This window comes from Polyodon spathula, chromosome 18, assembly GCF_017654505.1.
Source record: "Polyodon spathula isolate WHYD16114869_AA chromosome 18, ASM1765450v1, whole genome shotgun sequence".
Classification (NCBI taxonomy): Eukaryota; Metazoa; Chordata; class Actinopteri; order Acipenseriformes; family Polyodontidae; genus Polyodon; species Polyodon spathula.
The window spans coordinates 31,110,804-31,130,645 of NC_054551.1; the positions used below are offsets into that span (position 1 = coordinate 31,110,804).

The 19,842-nt window shown below is 39.2% G+C and overlaps 1 protein-coding gene across 2 annotated transcripts; it reads right to left on the bottom strand.

The window, feature by feature from the left end:
• Positions 1-3,885: 3,885 nt before the first annotated feature.
• On the bottom strand, positions 3,886-19,709 carry wls (Wnt ligand secretion mediator). 2 transcript variants are annotated; one of them, XM_041278132.1, is made up of 13 exons: positions 19,456-19,709; positions 14,358-14,630; positions 10,316-10,440; positions 9,950-10,111; positions 9,239-9,375; positions 8,931-9,099; positions 8,619-8,716; positions 8,259-8,322; positions 7,077-7,220; positions 6,772-6,855; positions 6,083-6,236; positions 4,688-4,835; positions 3,886-4,492 (listed from the first exon to the last, which is right to left on the bottom strand). In XM_041278132.1, the coding sequence occupies exons 1-12, from the start codon at positions 19,559-19,561 to the stop codon at positions 4,723-4,725; spliced, it is 1,629 nt and encodes a 542-aa protein (XP_041134066.1). In that variant the 5' UTR covers positions 19,562-19,709; the 3' UTR covers positions 3,886-4,492; positions 4,688-4,722. The 2 variants fall into 2 exon arrangements, with proteins under 2 accessions (XP_041134066.1, XP_041134065.1); XM_041278131.1 differs by having other exon boundaries at positions 3,886-4,835.
• Between the last annotated feature and the right edge of the window lie 133 nt (positions 19,710-19,842).

The window sequence follows — 19,842 nt, forward strand, 5'->3', positions numbered from 1 at the left end:
CCTCTGACAAACCGTAGGACTAAGGAGCTCTTCCCAACCCCGGCTGCTCCGAACACCACCACTCTATAATCATTACTTTGTTCTGGCATCTTCTCAAGTTTTCCCCGTTGCAGATAAATACTTGTCAGTAGTTGAAGAGCTGTCTGGTTGACTGGTCCTTGTACTTACATGCCAAGTGGACTGTGTGTATCTGTAACAAAACAAAAAGACATTGATGAAAACCTGTGCATGAAAAAATGTATGATATGGCATTGCATGACTGACTGTTTAAAGTAGCAGATGAACAATAAAATAACAAATGCTTAAAATCAGCAGTTATAACACAGTTCTGGGTGGTGAAGATAAAATGGATGTTTTTTCGGAATGCATATTCTTGTAATGGAAATTCACTTAGGTACCATACAAGCTATAAAATAGTCATTTACATCTTCAGTCAGCCTTTGAAAACATATTTCCTTGGCTTCAGCGTGTAACCTGGACATGGATCAGTAAACACTAGTACACGTTTTTGTACAAGTATCAGATATTACATTATGAAAGTGAATGTTCTTTTTATAACCATCTAGAGAGTTGAGTCGCAAGATCAATTTACAACATGTAATTAGATCTATTGTTTAACAACTTATTTAAAAAATATAGATTATACGGGCAATTGAATCCTAAATACATTTCACTTTTGCAACGTTTTGTCAAAACATTTTTTAAAAGGATAGTTTTTAGCTATTTACACAAAAATGTATGAATCAGAATCATAAAGTTTAATGACGTGTTAATAATGTCAAATGGTAACTATTCCAATTTTAGTGTTAAAAAAATGAGCCGCCTCCGTTCATTCTGTGCGCAGGTGGGATTCGCCTAAGCAAGACTGCACTTGAAAGAAAGAACATGGAGCCAAGTGTGGTGTTATTTAAGCACTCTTTCTGCACATGCTAAACAATAGCTTTCCATAAGAGACAAACACGTATGCATATATGTTTCTAACCGAGTAAGATAGGCTACAATTGAAATCATGTAATTTTTACAAGAACTGAAACGACAAATAAAATATCAAAACACTCTGTGTGACTTGGTTGGTAAACCCATTATAAGTGAAGCATTGAATGCTACGGGACAGTAGTTTATTTTCTGAGTACAATGCAGCAGGTTTTTGATTAGTAAACTGATTTTGCACTATATTGTCCGTCAACATTTCCGATTATAAATCCAAACAAAATGTAATACGAAATATTATTCAGACCTACTGTATGTGTAAACAAATCGTAAATGTTAATATAAATAAATACTAGAGGCACGTCACAATGCAGACACTCCCAAAGCCTGGCAAGTCGTTTTTAAATAACTGATCTAACAGCTGTCTACATAGTCATATACAGTATTATGTTTGCTTCTTATAGAAACAGGGGAACCATTTTTTTCTTTCTTAAAAGATGACATACAGAAAGACACACATGAGGCTGCTACGTGATGATAATTCGACCTACCTGGTGTCAGTTTACAGCGGTAGGTTCCCTGCTAGACTGTACATAGAAATTGCAGAGTTGTACAGCCACTATATAGAAAGCTCAAAAGGGTAAATACCATTCAAATAACGGGGGAAGCGAAATGGGAAAAAAAAAAAAAAAAAAAAAAAAAAAAAAAAAACGGCTGATGGAATTGGATTCATTCCCTTAATTTTGCAAATAGAATTCCATGTTTCGTGTTGGTCTCGTAGGATTGATGTGTATTTCTGATCTAATGAGCCATTATAGAGCCTTTGGGGGCAAAGGTTGTGTTTTCGCAATGTAAACATCAGCACCCTCCTTTTCATTCATTCTTTGGGTATATGGTCTAGCCCATTCATGGATCTGTGAAAATAACGTGTCATGCTATATGAATACTAAAATCAAATTCTACTTTTCCCATTTCCTCGCATGCTCATTCACCGTTGACAGTCTGGATCTCACACACTGCAAAATTGCTGTGCTTAGTTTATTAATATATCATTTCTATCATTGTACTCTTGCATGAAAATTGCTCTCGTTTACAAATACGACCTGTTTTGGACACTGTGTAGTGTACAATGGTATATGAGTATGGCTATCCATCCCGTTCTATACGGAGTCTCTCAAGTGTGTAGTTATAACCCCTTTTAAGATTTGTATTGAACTCGTCAATGCATTATGTCCATCTGGTTGCTGATAGGAAAAGGCAGACACCATCTCAAAACACATTAGATCTGAAAGCAGCCAGCTTTATGTTTGCAGCTCACTGTGTGAGAGGATGTGAAAGCAGCCCATTATGTTGGTTGTATATGTCCTATGGTAGCCACATTTTTTTGTCCTTGTCTGAAGCAAATGCTTGGAAAGTAGCAGGTAGCATAGAAATGATGGAACACGAGGGGAAAGTGAATATTTTTTTTTTTTTACTGCAACAAACCAATTACCAGTTCCGTACTCCCATCATTAAGCTTCTGCAACATTAACACTGGCTTCCAAATGACCCTTTCAGACTTTTTCTTTGAAGTGCAATTTATCAACAATATGTAAAGTGGATCTTCCTTCCGACAGCTTAAAATGAGTTGAAGAATCATATTTCTTAGACCGGCTGCAGTTTATATACCAGAATTGGCTTCTCACCAGAAACTGTATTAAACAATTGAATTACCTACAGTGCTTCTCCCAAAAGGTGCAGAACAGTTTAATACAATAGCAAAGACCTGTAACATGCTTCTGTAGTACATGAACATGTCTTTAATGGATAGTGGACATCTGGAGCAGGAGGGAGAGTATTACTTATTTTGATATCTGTTCCAAGTACAGGTTTCACCTATGGCGGTATATGGCTGGTTTACACACACACACTGTGGGTTTCTGTTCGTAATTTTATTTAAATATAGATGCTCAGAAATCGTATCCTGCAAAGGACAGAATTACAAAAAAAAAAAAAAAAAAAAACTTTGCACAGTGGTGCTTTGAGAGAGCAGCTCATACCCAAACGGCAATGAACAGTGGTAACCCTATCTCCATAGTGACTCAGATTATCAAATTCAGACTAACGAACGTCAAGTAATACAGAATGGCATTATTTAATCTCATTAGTAATAAGACACCTTACTGGTGCGGGCTTCTTTGTGCTCCTGGTTGTTTGAATGTGCAAGTAATTTAACAGTGTGCTGCATTTCAATCTCTGTAGTCTTGCACACTGAACGCTCTAGTTATTTCCCACCAGCTTGTTATCCTTTTGATCAGCTTAGTGTGCTTTCCTATAGTTTTCAAAAACGTATCACCCAAATAGATGACTCCTCTGTACTACCGTGTACCACTAACCGGGACAGTTAAGGGTTAAAAGTTTTTTTAAAGTTCTCATTGTTTAAGATGTGTAAATTACTAAATTATTATTTCAAAAAAAAAAAAAAAAAAAAATGAATATACATTCTTAAACTATAACACAGACCTAAAAGACAATTTTCCTTAAACACTGTACTGTAATTATTTTTTTTTTGTAAATTCAGATTCCAAATTTGAGGGGGGACGGGGACGGGGAACACCCCTTTAAACTAAATTAAGAATATTGATTTGTAAAAATGGTTATTCTGTAGTTAGTTGGTGTCAAGGGTCTAATCCAGCAGTGGTTTGTATTTAAGCAAACTGTGGAGCCCCAACTTTGTTTCTGAAGTGGCAGAAGAGACACATGATACATCCATTTTTTTTTTATTATTTATCTTTTTTAGTGTGCACTTAACCTTTGTCCACTAGAGGTCACCACTGTATTACAGTTTACATTTCAAGAACAACGGCACATCAGACCTGATTTTCACATGTCATTATCTGGTGAGGTGCATAAATGGGTGAACACAGGGTGACAAAGTATATAAAAAAAAGGCTTTAAAAAAAATTAAAAAGGAAATTTACAGCAAAGTATTTTATTTAAATTAGCATAAAAAGCACATCTACATTTCCACATGTAATAAATGTAAAAAGAGAACACTGCTTGTACCAACAAAACAGCCCCATCTCACATTTAAAAAAAAAATTATAATTTGTAGCCTGGAATACATCTAGATAAGACTGTCTGCCCTACTCTTACTAATCAGAACAATATAAAAATATCTACATCATAACATATAGAGCTCTAGTGGACTACAGAAAACAGGACGACAAGTCCAGAAGCTTTAGTGTTTCATAGAACTGACTCTTTAAAAGATGAAGTGTGGACACAGCAGATCACCAGCGTACTAAAAATAGTTTGTAGATAGCACTGGCAATTAAATAGAGAAGAAAACATTTCTCCCCCCCCCCACCGTAATATATGGGAGGTCTGAGGGAGGGTCCCCAAGTGGTTATTTTATAACAGAATATAATTGAATGTCTATGTAACAGGTTAATGTTTGGAAATCGGAAGGCCGTTAGCAGTGAATGTATTTAAAAAGATACCGCATCCCATTCAACTTGTTTCCCTTTTCTTCTGAAGACTGCTCCAGCACCTAGATCAGCTTTCACTCACTGCCTGGTAACTACCACAAAAAAAAAAAAAAAGGATGGAAGTGAAGAGTATAAACAAGTGCAAACATGAAGCCTGGACAGATAAACAGTGGAGTTGCCCATAGATAATATTAGTTATATTACAATGAAACTTGGCAATGACCATTTCTTGGCACAACTTGAACTGGAATCCACTTCTCAGCATTCCATGTACACAGGTGCTCTACCTTCCGATTCATGAATGGAGGCTGTGCTATTGGGGTTATTCTTGCGACTCCTTTCCCGTCATCCTGTAGATTTCTGTGGGCCCGTCCACGTGCGTGATGGTGGTGGTCAGCTGGATTTCCTCTCCGCTGTTCACTCCTAGATGACCTGCTTTAAAAAGAAGACAAAGTCTTAAAACATGGACACAAAGCCAATAAAAGGTATAGTTGCAGCTGTAAAACCTTGAGACCCTTAACCATTTGCAGCTATACCATTTTGAATTCTGGTTTGAACACAAAAACCACATCAAAAAGGACGTCAAGGTTACATGGGGGTGCCCAATCACGGTCCTGGAGGGCCATTCCACTCCAGGTTTAACAGGTAAAATTATGTCATTAACTTCTTCAGGGTCTGGATGGGGGATTAATTGGTTCAATTGGGCCCCTGCTCATCAAGAGGATGAAAGCCAACTCCACTCTGGAGGGAGCCAGGAATACATCCCATGCAAGACGGGATGCTAGGCTTTCATTAGCCACCCAGTTTCCCAGCTGCAGAGACTGCTCAACCACTGAACACTGCAGGGTTCCAAAAGTTTATAGCAAAGTTTTTATTTATTTATTTATTTTTGAAAAGTATGGTATTAACTCTTAGTCTGTTCCCAAAACCAAGCCATTTCATTTTTGTATACAAATACTGCAATATATGCAGTCCTTGACTGCCAATGAGACTGAAACCAGTTTCCAGCAAGCCAATACCAATACAAACAGTATAAACCGTGAGGTTCAGCGTAGTAGTCACACTGTCCCGTGTTTCTTCTCGTGCGCTGCTACTCCAGTGATCCGCAGTCTGGACTCCTTGTTCGTCATGGCTTCCTGCTCGATACTTGGAGTGCTCTTTCAGACGGGCCTTGAAAAGACCGGGTCTGCTGTTTGGTTTCTTTTCCTCCTTCTCAATTGCCGATTTCCAGTCGATAACCAACATATTTCATATTTAAAGTTACTCTGCATCTTCGTGGTTTCTTTGCGCTAACAATACACAACTGCAAGCCAATCAAAACAAGCCTTCTTGGTTCTCAAGTTTTGTCTGCAACACCCCAGCACTTCCTGGTTCGCCTTTCCCCTCCGAGCCCGCCAGCTTCCTTCTTAATATGGGTTGGACTTCCTGTCCCCTAACACAATCTCTGCCTGGCTAACTCAGAAGCTAGTAATCCACCAGAGCTTAATTTTTCCAACAGCAGCCATTAGTGGCGTAAATTCAAAGTGCTACAAAATCAAAACAAAAAAACCCTAGACAAAGTAGGAATGCATCTAGGTTGTAGATTTCCATACACAATCTCCTGTAATGTACACAGCGTCCCACTATGGCTTTGCCACAATACATAAATGTCAAATTGGATCTTTGTCCAGACATCAGCTTACCATTTGACTGGTCATCCCCATAGCGCTTATGTGAAGGTGCATAGAGGAACATGATTGCAAAGACATAGAGGTTCCACATGCCGTAGATCCCAGTGAAGAAAGCACTGTTCACTTGGACAGTGTAGCCCCCCCAGTGCCAATGGCCCTCGTTCACCTACAAAACAAGGGGAAGGAAAAAAAAAAAAAAGGGGGAGAGTTAAGACGGCGCTGTATGTTTAGCCAACATACTGCAAGTAGCAATGTTTCACAAAGAGATGAATTAAAACACAACAACATGGATTCTATCAGTACAGATTTTAAAAGTAGCATCAGATTACTTCAGATGTCTATAACTCAACATGCAGATTCTGTTAATGTTAATTAGTGCCAGATACAGTTTGCTCTTGTGCTTAGCCAAGTATGTACCCTATTCCCAGAGTTATTAGTAGATGTTGTTTATATCTGTTTTTACAGATTAAATACAGTGCACCCCCTTATACTGCTATACTCCAGAGCCATAGTTACACAGGTTCTATTTATGTTCAGCCTTATAAACAAGAATAGTGCATTATGGGGCAAATGGGAGCCATGAACATACTGCTGTATAACGTGTTCCGCAGCATAAAGGGCAGCCCTGTAAAGTTTTAGATTTCATGAAAGAGACGTTTCATTAAATATCAACCCCACAAACAAGCAGAATCTTAAATTACCTGGCTAATGATAAAGAAGATGACAGTCAAGGCAGCGCATGCCAGAGTTATCAGCATCAGGAACTTGAACCTGAAGATCAACCCCTGGAAAACACAAATGGAGGTGGAGGAATGCACTGCTTGCTAAATACAAAGATGAAAAGAACTGTACTCAAACACAAAACTTCCACAAAATGCCTTGTTTACTTTGGGTCAAATAAATAAATAGTAGGAACTCTGTTTTTCCAAATTAAGCAGACAATGGAAAGTCAAACCTGAACGTTCCTCACACTTCAAGCACCCCTCTGAAATGGACTGATGCTCACCTCATAGTGAAGGCGTCTAGCCTTGGACATGGCAGGCAGAGAAGTCCTCTTTCCACTGATGTTCCTGAACACCTGGAACACCATGAAACACAGGAACAGGAAGTACAGACAGGCACAGATTCCCGCCACAATGATGAAAGCCATCTGCAGGTTCTGTTAGGGAATGTACCAATGTGCTTTCAGAAGGGGTAAATGTATGTGTTTTAATATATTTACTATATTATTAACAATAATCATCATTATAATACAAAATGAACTGCAATTCTTTGTACACTGCTTTTGGAAGAAAGAATGGTACTGGTGATAAATGTTAGGTTTTATAGAGGAAAAAAGAGGCTGGCTGGAAAAGCATTTAAAAAAGAAGAAAAAAAAAAAGAGCTAAAAAAGGGGAAAAGCTACTTCTGCTCCAGTGGAGCGAGAAAGGGATTCCCAGTAGAGACTGCTGACTATAATCACAAGTGACAGGCTCCGGATAGAGGAGGCCCTTATTCCAAAGAAGTGGAACTAATCACACTGGCTTCACTCAGCCTACTAACAACAATTAATGGCAGCCAAGAACATTGAACAAGAAGCCACCCGCTTTCAAAAGAAATCCTTATGAATGCTTTAAGGGCCAGCTCATATGTCAACTTACACTCCAGCTAACGAAAAATCAGTCAGATTGTAACAGCTGCTAAGGTGGGGGAGGTGGGGGTTGAGATGAGAAGACAACACTCATCCATAAAAAAATGCAAGTTGTTTTACAGCCATTAGAAATAGCACATTTTGAAAATACTCTTTGGGGATTCATAGTGCTAATTAAACGTGCATTCATTTCCGCAGTCAGGTTTCAGAAGAGACTTGCCTGCCTATTGTCAAGATCTGTTTTTAATCAGACAATACAAATTCACCAGCAAAGCAAATAGCAAAATGTGCTACATAATCAACACACAGTGTGGTCCAGGGCAAGCAACAAAACCCAGAGTTAAATTCCACCAGTCACAGCATCTTTGGTTGACTGTAGGAGGAGCCCATTAAATTACAAACCCACACGCCTCAACGGTCAAAAGTCACTGGAAACTGTATAAACATCTGCTTTCGCTTTGAAGTTGTTTCGTTTATATACTGAAAGACAGGATTGGGTTGGTTTGAGAAGGGCTAATCCCAAAGAAAAGGAAAAAGGGAGTGCATGATTAAGGATACAGCCAATTCAGTGCCCACGTCCGAAGCCCAGATACTGTAGAATGGGTTCGTCAGCTGGACTCCCCTGAGGAAACATTCAAATGTTTTTATGAATATCTCCAGTCATAGTTAAAATATCAGCATTTTGAATATGGCATGTTGGACAAGCAGTTTAGCACTGGAACAGACTACTCAATTTGTTAATTGATCTTGGCAGGTAATAAATAAAATAGGTCATGAAACTGGTCTAGTGTACATCACGCAGCAGTGTCCTCCTCGTCAGTTTCTGAACCAATGAACTAATGGTCCAGTAGTTCATGCAGCAGCTGAAAAAGCAAGACAACCATCTGTTTGGTGTAATCCAGATGAGGCACAGCTTACCTTTCACACATGTCAAAAATAAAGAGGCAGAAGGACCCGAAGACGATAGGCCCAACTTGCTTCCAGTAAACACCGAAACGGTTCCTTTCAGTTTGATCCTAGAGAAGCAGTGAGAAGTCTCAGCAACAAGCATACCAGGAACACAAAAAAGCAATTATATATATACAGGAACTTGCAAGCCCCCCAACAAGGCAGATTTAGAGCTACTGCACTGTACATCCACCGTACGTACATGCAAAGAGGGAAGTGTGGCATACAGCACCGCACACTCAAACAAGACTAATGTGTCAAGCAGACTTGCACTTCACATACCATCAAATGCTCCCCACAGAAGATGATCCAGAAGGACAGCAGCATAGCGTAGAAGATCCCCTGGCGGATATCCCCAAACAACAGCATCCACGTCCAATTAAACCCAACAGAAAACCACTCTACTGGGATGTTAATGAAGGTCATAGAAATCCCAAGTGCAAAGATGACCCTGAAATCAAAAGCCAAAATTAAAAAGATCAATCTTTTTAAAAAATGCAGCTGGACGCTGCCTGGTGTCTCGGTGCTCCTAGGAGGGAGCAAGCTCGGGGTGAGTCCTTGACAGGAATTGGGGATTATAACAGACTCACTTCTCAAGCAGGACCGGCGGCCTTGTCATCAGTGTAATTCGCCTCCAGTACCAGATCATGATGATGAGGATGCTGGGAGTGAGGAAGGTCTTCATGGCAAACCAAACCTTCGTGAACCCTCCATTCTGGTGGATACCCTGCGAGATGTGATTTAAAAAAATACATACATAAATAAATACATTTTACCATTGCTGCTTCGCTTACACCTTTCAAGAAGAGAAAGTGTGGGATTAAAAGTGCTACAGGACAGGAATCAAACATTATGGGAAAGCAACAGCACAGGTTGACGACTAACTGGAAGGTTATTCCACTCCAGGTTATAAGGATTTAGACAAGCAGTTTAAATTTAATGTATTCATTCATTGGTTACAGATCTAGTTTTAATGAATATTTGCACTGGAAGGGAGGGCCCTAGAGGGTGTGTTTCAGTTTGGATTGATAACTCTTAATATGCAAAATGTTGTGAATACAGTTTGCTGATCACCATTGTGAATACACAATCCACATTTCCATTTACAGTCCTAGACTTGTAGTCAGTACAGTACTGCAATAATGTAGATCATTGCAAAAACAAGCAGTCATCTTCAAATCATTGTAAAATGAAGCGTTTTATTCTAATGTATAAAGTTCAGGGTTCACAGTCTTTCAATCAGCAGTACTTTCCAGTTACCAAGCAGTACTTAATAAGCATCTCCAACTGCAGAGACTCACCACAAGATGGATATCCTTAATTTCTCCAATGCCAACATTAATGCTCTTCCTCTCGTTCACTGGTAGTCGGATGTTGACGAGGTAATATTTGTGCGCAACGCTTCCCAATTCCATGAAAGGCAAGAGGTCACATTCATAATGCCTGCCCTCGTTTTCATTGGTCTGGAAAAAAAAAGGGGAAGCATCTCATAGTGCCTGTATTCAAATTTTGCTCACTGTATGTATAATTTGCCATACACTATCAACACCACATCTGGGGGAGTGGTTTAATGCCATCACTTTGCAAAACTCTGCAGACATAACAGGACTGGTAGGCGGGTCAGCCTAGTTTCTTATCAAGACACACAAGAGATCAGTCTTGCATACCTTGGGAGTTGAAAAATTGCAGCTCAGTTTCCGTTGCTCTATAGAATGTGCCATTTCCGTCCATTTGCTGAAGGTGTCATCCCTGTAAGCCAGTGACACATCAATTGTCACCACAGCTCCCTCTTCTGTAGGGAGGAAGACATTGTCATTCCATGGTGCAAATATCCTCGCATCTGAAAACGCACTTTGCCTTCAGAAGGCTTCTGGTTTCCGTAAATATAACCAGGGTCTTCTTGCTATTATAAAAACTGATATTTAATATGGTTTGTAATATTGTTAGTTGGTTAAACAGTGTTAGTTGGTTAAACAGATGCATGTGATTAGTTATCTAAAAAACGCACAAAAATGGTGTGACAATATTCTGACTAAAGCTTTTTCCAATTAAAATTACTGCGTTGCAAAATACACAATTTCCAACAATAAATACACCCTGGCATCTTAAATTCAAAAGTGGATAAACTGAATTCCCTATATCCTGCCTCGTTCTTCCTTGCATAGATCTATAGGTTTATGCAGCAAGATCCTTGCCAGGAAGGGGGGGGGGGTGCCTTTGGTGCTATAAATAAGCTTGGAGCTGCAGACAGGGTTTAATTAGGCGAGACGGAACTTCCTGGTTTTTGGTACATTTTCACAGCTGTGTCAAACCAAAATACCCCAAATCCAGCTGCAAGGGCCGTCCATACAACTATAACAATACAGAACTGTAAATATTTAACCAGCCAGGGAAGCTGTTGTTAGCCAAGTGATATTTAAGTCAATACTACGTTATATTTGTGTTGTACAGCATGGATTATATTGCAAGGCAAAAAAATATTGCAAAGCAAAAAAATATAAAAAACCTACTCTACAAATGTTTTAGGTATGTAGTTCCTTGTTCAGCCTTTTACAAAAAATAAATAAATAAATAAATAATAAGTTATGAACACAGACAAGCAGTTGGAAAACATGAAATGATATTGTGGCGAGCGATGCACAGGCATGCAGGGTTTTGTATGAATCAGAACAATAGTCTCCTTGTCTACGTTGCCTTTAAAAAGGGATAAATACAGAGATTAGCTGGATTCTAACTGATGTTTTAAATGCCTCAATCCCTCACCTAGCCCAGTCATGTACAACCAAGTCCCCCTAATAATACACTGCAGGGCACCTGTGTGTCCAACAACAGGTTTGATCCCAACATTCAATGCGGCACTTTCCATGTCACTACAGTCACTTTCATAATGGGCTGTGCAGTTGTGTCACAGCAATTTGTTTTCTTGGGAAGAACCCCAGTCTCTTCTGGACACTTGCCATTTATTTCCGCACTCACTTCTTGATGCGCTCAAAATCTTTTTCACCTGGGGCACTCAGCACTGCGGTTTGCTTTGGTCTCGCTGCAGTTTCAAACAGGGATTACAGATGCATGCCGAGAGACTAACCCTGCCTTCTAAAGACCCTGTAGCACACTCAGTGTGAGAATCCAACCGGCCTCCCCAAATGAGGGGCACTGCAATTACTGGCTGTGCCTTTGAGCTCCTTTGTGTTCCATTAATGCAAAAGAATGACGACACTGAACAAGGACGATTTAGATCAGATTGCAAGGCAGAGCAGTTACACTTCACATTTCAAAAGAGACTCTTGTGCTGTTATGAAACAAGCCACAATCTTGCGGTGAGGAGAGGGGGATTATTGGCAGGTTCTCTTTTTCGCTATCTTTCGTCCAGCCCAGGGCCACTGCCAAGCATCTGAATGTCAGCTTACTGCACACAAACATTCCCTCACAGCGCCGTGTTCATTGCCCCGGCAACCAAGCCATTTCAACAGCTGTGTTATTGCTGGAGTTCTGCCAAAGTCGTTTGGGTAGGGTATTCATTTCACCCTGCTTGTGTGAATAAGCCTTATTGCACTGAGAAGTGATTGAAGTTCTATTTGTAGTTCTTGCCTCTCATCAATTAGTACAAATATCCACTGGAATCTTGCATTTCACATTCAATGGCATTGTCACTTTCTGAAACATGAAGCCTCTACATGGAGATTAAAGTTTTCATAGTTTTCCTCTTTTTTTTAGTGCTACTTAAAACAATTTTCCAGATTACGGATTACCAATCTATGACATCTGTCAAAAGATTTTGCTGATTAACTCGTTTTGTTTTTTACAATACAGGATGGCTTGTAAGAACAGCTGCTGCTATAGCAAACTGGATGGGTCAGTGGAGATGATGCCAAACTGAACTTAACAGCAAGTGTACAGTTTACCTGCACATAGCAGGGGGACGCTTTTGGTCAGACAATTTTGCTTCTGCTCTCGAGTTTCCTTCTACAGCTGCTAGAGGAAGCTGAGCAGGTAGAAATACTGGATGGTGTGATTTACAGGTACAGTTGCATCTACCACTGTTTGGGCACAGCCAGCTCCTGCTGTCCGCTTCAGAAAGACAGCCACTCCACTGTGAATTATATATACGGTACACTGCAGGTTACTCTTGCAATCAGAGCACAGTGCTGGGGTACAAACAACAGGAACGGCAAACAAACTGAAACTGATACGCTGGGCTCAAGTGATCCGACCAGGAAAATACCGCACAAGGTGGAATAATCTAATTAAAGTGAATCTTTACACAGACGCCAGCCTATACAAATGAAATCAGAGTTTAAGAACAGCAGCAAACCTTAATACAACTGTTAACCAATAACGACGAAGGGTAAAAAGCAAAATGAGAGAAGGAAAAACCTGTCCATCCAGAATCACCAAAAATCAGTTTCCTTAGCGTCACTTGATCTGGAGATGCAGATGAGCCAGTGACATGGGAAGGTTAGGGTTATAACCTCATCTCCCTGACTGGGTAAGAATCCCCAGCGGCAACTACACCACCCCGCAACCTTATTCAAGATCACACTTTCCCATTATACAGGCAGAATGTACCTTTTCAAACCACAAGCAACGAGTCAAGACGTTTCTTGAAATCAGACGTTCCGGCTTTTAACAACTCTGCACCAAAGATGTGAAATGGAACTGTGCATCACACATGGATTCCAGTAGTGAATTCAAACAATCCATTTAGAAATACTTCCTAAATTATGCATTTTAGTTTGTTTAGAACTGCCCTCAAAGTACGTATATCATTTAAACAAACCGATCCCTATTAAGCTGTTCCTCCCCTACAGCTTTATGAACTAATAACCTACAGACACATGTGGGGATAAAGATCAATATATGGGCAGCTTCATAAGTAGCAAAAACAATTCCATTAGAAGCAGTCACTCCATAGTCTCCATTACTACCACTTTCCCAGACACCCTGGTTCTGCAGTGTCCCTTCATTAAAAGTCTGTGTTAGCCACTAATCCCTCCATTGAGGACAAATCCTGGCTAGTTTCCAAGTGCCAGCCCTCACAATGTTGTCTTGGTATAACAATCCAGGAATCTCATCAGAACTAGAAAGAGGGGGAGGTGAATTACACAAGTGTGCTACCTGCACTTCCTGTGAATCTCTATGGGGAAAACTCCTGACTCCACAGTGAAGAATTTTATATACAGCTCACACCAAATGCCAATTAGAGATGACAAATGCACTCACATGGCACAACACTTTCCAGGCTATTCTGGGCTTGGCTTCTGCTATATTGTTCATCTCAAGGGCAAATTGCTTGCAACATATTTATTATTTAGACCTAATTTTAGGGATATTCACATATATTGGATATGCCATCAATTAAAAATGCAACACAAACCAGAACTGTAGGACAGCGTCTTTTATAAAACACATTACATTATGCAGCTTTTAGAAACACTACAGTAAAAAGTAAACTCAACAACAAGCATGAAGATGTCAAAGGTTTATTTAGCATTTGAACACATTATGAAGTGGCATATACCAAGTCATTAAAAAAAAAAAAACACAACTAGCAATAACAGATTATTGACACATTTGTATTAAGACCTGTACAAGGAATTATTCAACTTCGATTCTTTTTGGGAACAGATGCCATTCCCTCCCACCAATATGTTCTGAAATCAATCCACTGAAACAAAAGGGCGTGCAGGGTTTCCCTAGCACTTCACTTACCTATCTGGTTGCCCATCTTGAAGGCAATGTCAAACTGCAGGATGAACAGCATGAACTGGAACCAGGGGCTCATCTCGCTGTTGGGCAGAGGGATGTGGACGGCAAACACAATTTCATTGGCTTCAATCTGTTTGATCATGGCCTCGTCGAAATCTCGGATTTTTTCACACTGGTTGGGACCCCAGGGCATAAACCACTTTGAACTCTGGTGGTGTTTTCGGACATCGACGCACTTTGTCGCCAGGTAGTGAACTGCAGAGGTTGGACTTGGAGCTGAGGAAACCAGAAAAAAAAGTCAGTTTACAAAATTGTAGTGCTTATACTTCAGGGATGGAAATAAGATTCCTATTGCATAGCAGTTTCACCCATTCCAGGTTTTACCATGAGCTTGATTAGCCACAGTGTATTGGTAACAAGCTCAGGTGTGTCTTATTAAAACTAGTATAAACAGGAATGGATCAAACTGCTTTATAATGGGAGTCTTACATCCATCCCTGTACTTTGTAGATACATGTTTAGGTATGTTTACCACTGTCATTTAAAATAATTAAAATATAAACCTTCCTGGAATGTTTCATATTCATATACATTCATAAATCCACTTATTTAAAACAGTGGCAGTAATGAGATCAGTAACAGTTTAAATCAGTTGAATGCATCCCAATACATTTGTCTGATCCAGCAAGAGCATATCAGACATATTTTACAGGTCTGGTTCTGGCTGCCATCACTGAGCATGAATGATTCAAGAGGCACACAGCAGGGCTGTCTTCTCTCACTATGTAAAAGGTCACCCGACAACGCAAAGCAACACGACTTTCCAAACAAGGCCAGTGACAAATGTAGCAATGGCTGTGTGGTTCTCCCATAGACTCAAGACAGCAGTAACTGTTTATTTCAAATCTAAAATTTCAGATAGAAAGCCTTGCGTCAGAGTCACGCTAAAGAACTGCTGTCTGCTTTTCAACAAGGAGCGGTTTTACACAGTGCTTCTGATCGTCCTGTAATTAACATTCCAAAAAACTTAATCCAAGCAGTGTGAGGGCAACTGACAAAACTGGAATGCAGTAACCTAGTTATCTGATCTCACGCAGTATAAACATTCTCTGATCTTAAGGGGTGGATAGGTACTAGAAGAAAATACTCAAAACACAATGTGGCTATCCAAAAAAGGGTTCACTTTTAGCACCTCATTGACATACCAGGTAAAAATCGGATCAGGATTCATGACTATACAACTCAAAGTGAAAAGGTGAATTTACTTTGAGGGGAACAATTCACCCCCACCCCAACTCAAAAGAACACATCCAACAACTTCCTCCAAGACTTTCCTTTAGCTGCAGAACATCCCATAATCATCTTGCACAGTGCCACAAGAAGCAACACTACTTTTCCTGGGGGTGGTGGGGTTGTCAAGGGATTAATTGAAGCCTTCCTAATCTCACAGTGAATACCTGTTAGCTGCAATAGCAGTTCATAAAAAACACCTGGCAGCTACAAGACGACACACCTGCCAAGGGGAAAGCCAACTCCCAGTGGAAACTATCAGAACTGTGGAAAAGCTTGACCAAAAAAATGCTACCTTCAATGCTACCAAAACTGACATTTTTTTCTAAATATGTAAGCATCCAAAAAAAAAAAATGTTCAATTTTGCATCCAAGCCAGCAGTTGCACAGCTGTTAGACCCTAGCTTGCTAGACCAACGCAGCAATACATTACGGTAGAGCAATAAGTTATGATAGTAGCACCCAGCTTCCAAACATATACTGCAAGCACCCTGTATGTCCTTCTTTGTCAACCTCCATCATGTTGTGAGTGTGGCTGCAGAGATGTACTGTAGTGGAAAGAACAAATCTATCCATGCTGCCTAAAGTCTACACTGGGGTGTTCTTTGATTGTCATTATTGCGCAACTACTGCATTTACATGTTTTAGTTTCCATTCATAAATAGCTTTAAAGTAATTTAAAAAAAATTACATAGAGAATTAGTTGCTACATCTAGGGGGGGGGGCAATTGCATTGCCTTCTGTAGCCAACTAACACACATGTAACTAACCATGATAGGGTTAATTTGATAGAGTATGGCCATTCAAACAGGTGCGAGAATATATTTGTTAACAATGCCCTAGTCAAGTATGTGCTTCATTTCTCCATCTCTTACAATCACCCATTTAGCATTATTAACTCTATCATGTCAAAATTAGCCACTGCTGAAAAATGAAAAATAAACTCAGCAAATCTCCATATCATTGTGCCAGCACTGATCTGAGCCCAGGGTCCAGTCACCTTCTGCAGGTTTAATTTCTCCAGTACTGTGAGAGCGATCTGCCTTTCTACTCAATTACCCTCCCTGCAGAGGAGCTAGTAGCTGGTGCTGAGCAAATACAATTGCATTCTGCTTCAACCATCCGGATAGAATAAACAAACCAATTTATCACTGGGGTGCAATGCTTAGTTAAACAGTTTTGTATACATTTCATAAATCTAACACATTCCAAGTTATTCCGACTCAAGACTTCAACATTGACAGGTTAAGGTTTTTCTTAACCCGAAATGACCACATCTATCCGGAGCATTAAACAACATGGGTCTGTCTGCAACATTTAAAACATTTTAATTAAAGAGCGTGCTGCAGGCTTCTTGTGGAACTGGCCTTTACTGTACTCTATTTAGAATTGTACAGCAGAACACTGGTGCACACCAATAGAATGGAATGATCTGTCAGGAGATGGAAATCTTTTCGTTTTGTACCAATCTGGTCAAGTTTTCCCTTCATTAAGCAAATTGTTTTTTTTTCTATACAAAATTTAAGTAATCCTGATACTTGACTTGGATTAAATTGTGCAGAGAAACAAGATGCCTGTCTTTATACTGTCACAGTGACAGCAACCTGCTTTTTCATAGCGACCTGCTATGCTGTACGGACACCTGTAATGTGCTGTTTGCATACTTGGTAGGGCTTGTGCGTGTTATTAATATTAAAACACACATTGCATGTTCCTATTTAAGTAGAATTTAAAAATGAAAAAAACACAAAAAATGCCAACTGTGTTCCTTGGGACACAATTGAAAAATACATGAAGCATAGATTTTATTAACAGTGTTTAAAATTAATTTACAGCTTACAAAGAAATAAAGCAGAATCTAGAGCATTCTATTTTACTGGTACAGTGAAATATGGTTCCTTGGTGATTGTTTACAAACTGAAAATCTCAACAGCTGGCTGTGTAGTTTGTCTGGATTACACAAATGTGTAAATAATAATATAATTATTATTAAAGTATATTGTTGGGCTCAAAAAAAATATATATATATTTTTATTTCATAAATTTCATTTTTATTTCATTTTATAGATAACATAGACCTTCTAATTAAACAGCTAGAGATGGCCATTGATAAGTAATAAAATGGAAACACTTGGATTTTCTGGGGTCAAGAGAAACGTGTGAGCTGGAGCAGGATTTAGAAGGGGGTGGAACTGTGGAGGAGAGATTGCACAGACTAAAGTAAGAGAGAAAAGAAAGGGGAGGCCTGACAGGGATCAGATCACTGCTCTTTAATCTCACAGATCTGCCTGGAAATCCACCTTCGGAAACAATACCTTGAATTTATTCTACAGTTGAAAAGGGCCAAATGCACATATCAGAGTCACACTTTTCCTTGAAATTATTACTTGTGTCCCATTACTTTTTCCATAAAAAAGGAAAAAAAAACACCATATAAAAAAATTACATTTGACCAATAAACAGTTTGTACACACAACATATGCAGCCAACATGTGTCCATATTTTATATTTTAATATGATAGCATATCTGTAGAAAGCTATGTCATTTAATATCTATAAGGGGTTATATTAGCGTATTAATACATATTTTTAAATCATTTTCAACCGAAATGGACATCTATTTTTGTACACACACTTGTGCAAAAGTCTTGCACATTCAGGAGTTTCAATGTATAGTGATGTTTACTCAAAGCCTCCACTAGTGTTTTCCAACACTATTAAAACAGCTTAGTTTGGGTGAGAAGAAACCAAGCTTGTCGTCACTCAGCAATCTTTAATTCACATTGATCAGAACCTTCAAAAAATTGTGGTATCACAAAAGCACACGATCGTGACATTTTTTTCTAATATCTCGGCCAACACTTTGCCTACCGTCACTGTTCGCAAAAACTGATTTTATGTTCCTATTTAATTATGCGGTCACGTAGTTGCAGCGCTAAAAACCACAGTGTAGATCGACGACGCACTGGCACTGCCGTGATTTACAAGGACACTATAGTTCGTTATTTTCCCCTTGACTGAAATGAAAGCGCTACGCAACAAAAATGATTAACTTCTGCTACGCGAATAGTTAATTGGGTTTGTGTGTGTGTGTACACACCTATTTGTCAATTAGTTTTTCATATGACTAAATAACGTTTCGAAAACCACGTAATTTAAAAACAACAACCGTAATAATAATAATAATAATAATAATAATAATAATAATAATAAATCTGTACTCTTATGGGAAACATCCCAAACAACTTTTTTTCAACGCTTACTTGTTTGAGGTTGCAACATTGCACAAATCTATACCGCGACAGACCGTGAGGTATGCATCCGTGCAAAACAAGTAAGAACACACCTTAAACAAAGGAGGCAATAATAACCCGCAATTATCATTGTTGTTCTGTGTGTGGTTTATTATGTGCAAGGCACAATCTAAATGTATTTATTCTTTAAATATCAAAACTAACAAGATAACTACAAAACTACGTATGATTAAAACACATATTTGAGTAGCCTAACTAGTAAATAAGGAGTACAAAACAACTGATGTAATCCTGTACTACTTTTTCGCACGATCAGTCGCCATACTCAAGATGTTTCCCTTTTCTTTAGATACTGAAACTAGGCCAAAACTTTCTCTCCTTACTTTGGGAACTAGCCTCCAGAAAGAACCCCATGCGGCTCTTCCTTTCAATGTACAATAGCGACACTAATTAGATCATCGGAGCGAGTCACTGATACTGTAACAAATACAGTATCTAACAAAGATCTGGAGGAAGAAAACACAAGAGGAACGTTTAACTTAATAAAACAAACTTACCAATCAAACCTCCAACAAGAAATGAGAACACTTGAAAGATGACTAAAATGACTCCAACAATGACTAACTTCTTCGTGCTCATGTTTTCAATAATTGCCCCAGCCATTTTTTTAAACTTTTTTTTGTATATTTGTTGTTGTTTGGTGTTGCTTTGTTAACACTACGTATCAATTAAATGAATGCAGATTAATCAGATGGAAAACCCTACAGGCTGCTAAACCCGCACCCACAGCCCGTGATAATGAATGGCTCGCTACTGCCTTCAAGCTTTTTAAAGGAGAACTAGGGAAAAGGAACATGGCCCTCCCATTGGATCGTGCTTGCTGACGGCGTGTCGGCTCGCAAACTACGGGTCTTGTGTTTTACAAAAAATGCTGCTCACGTCTT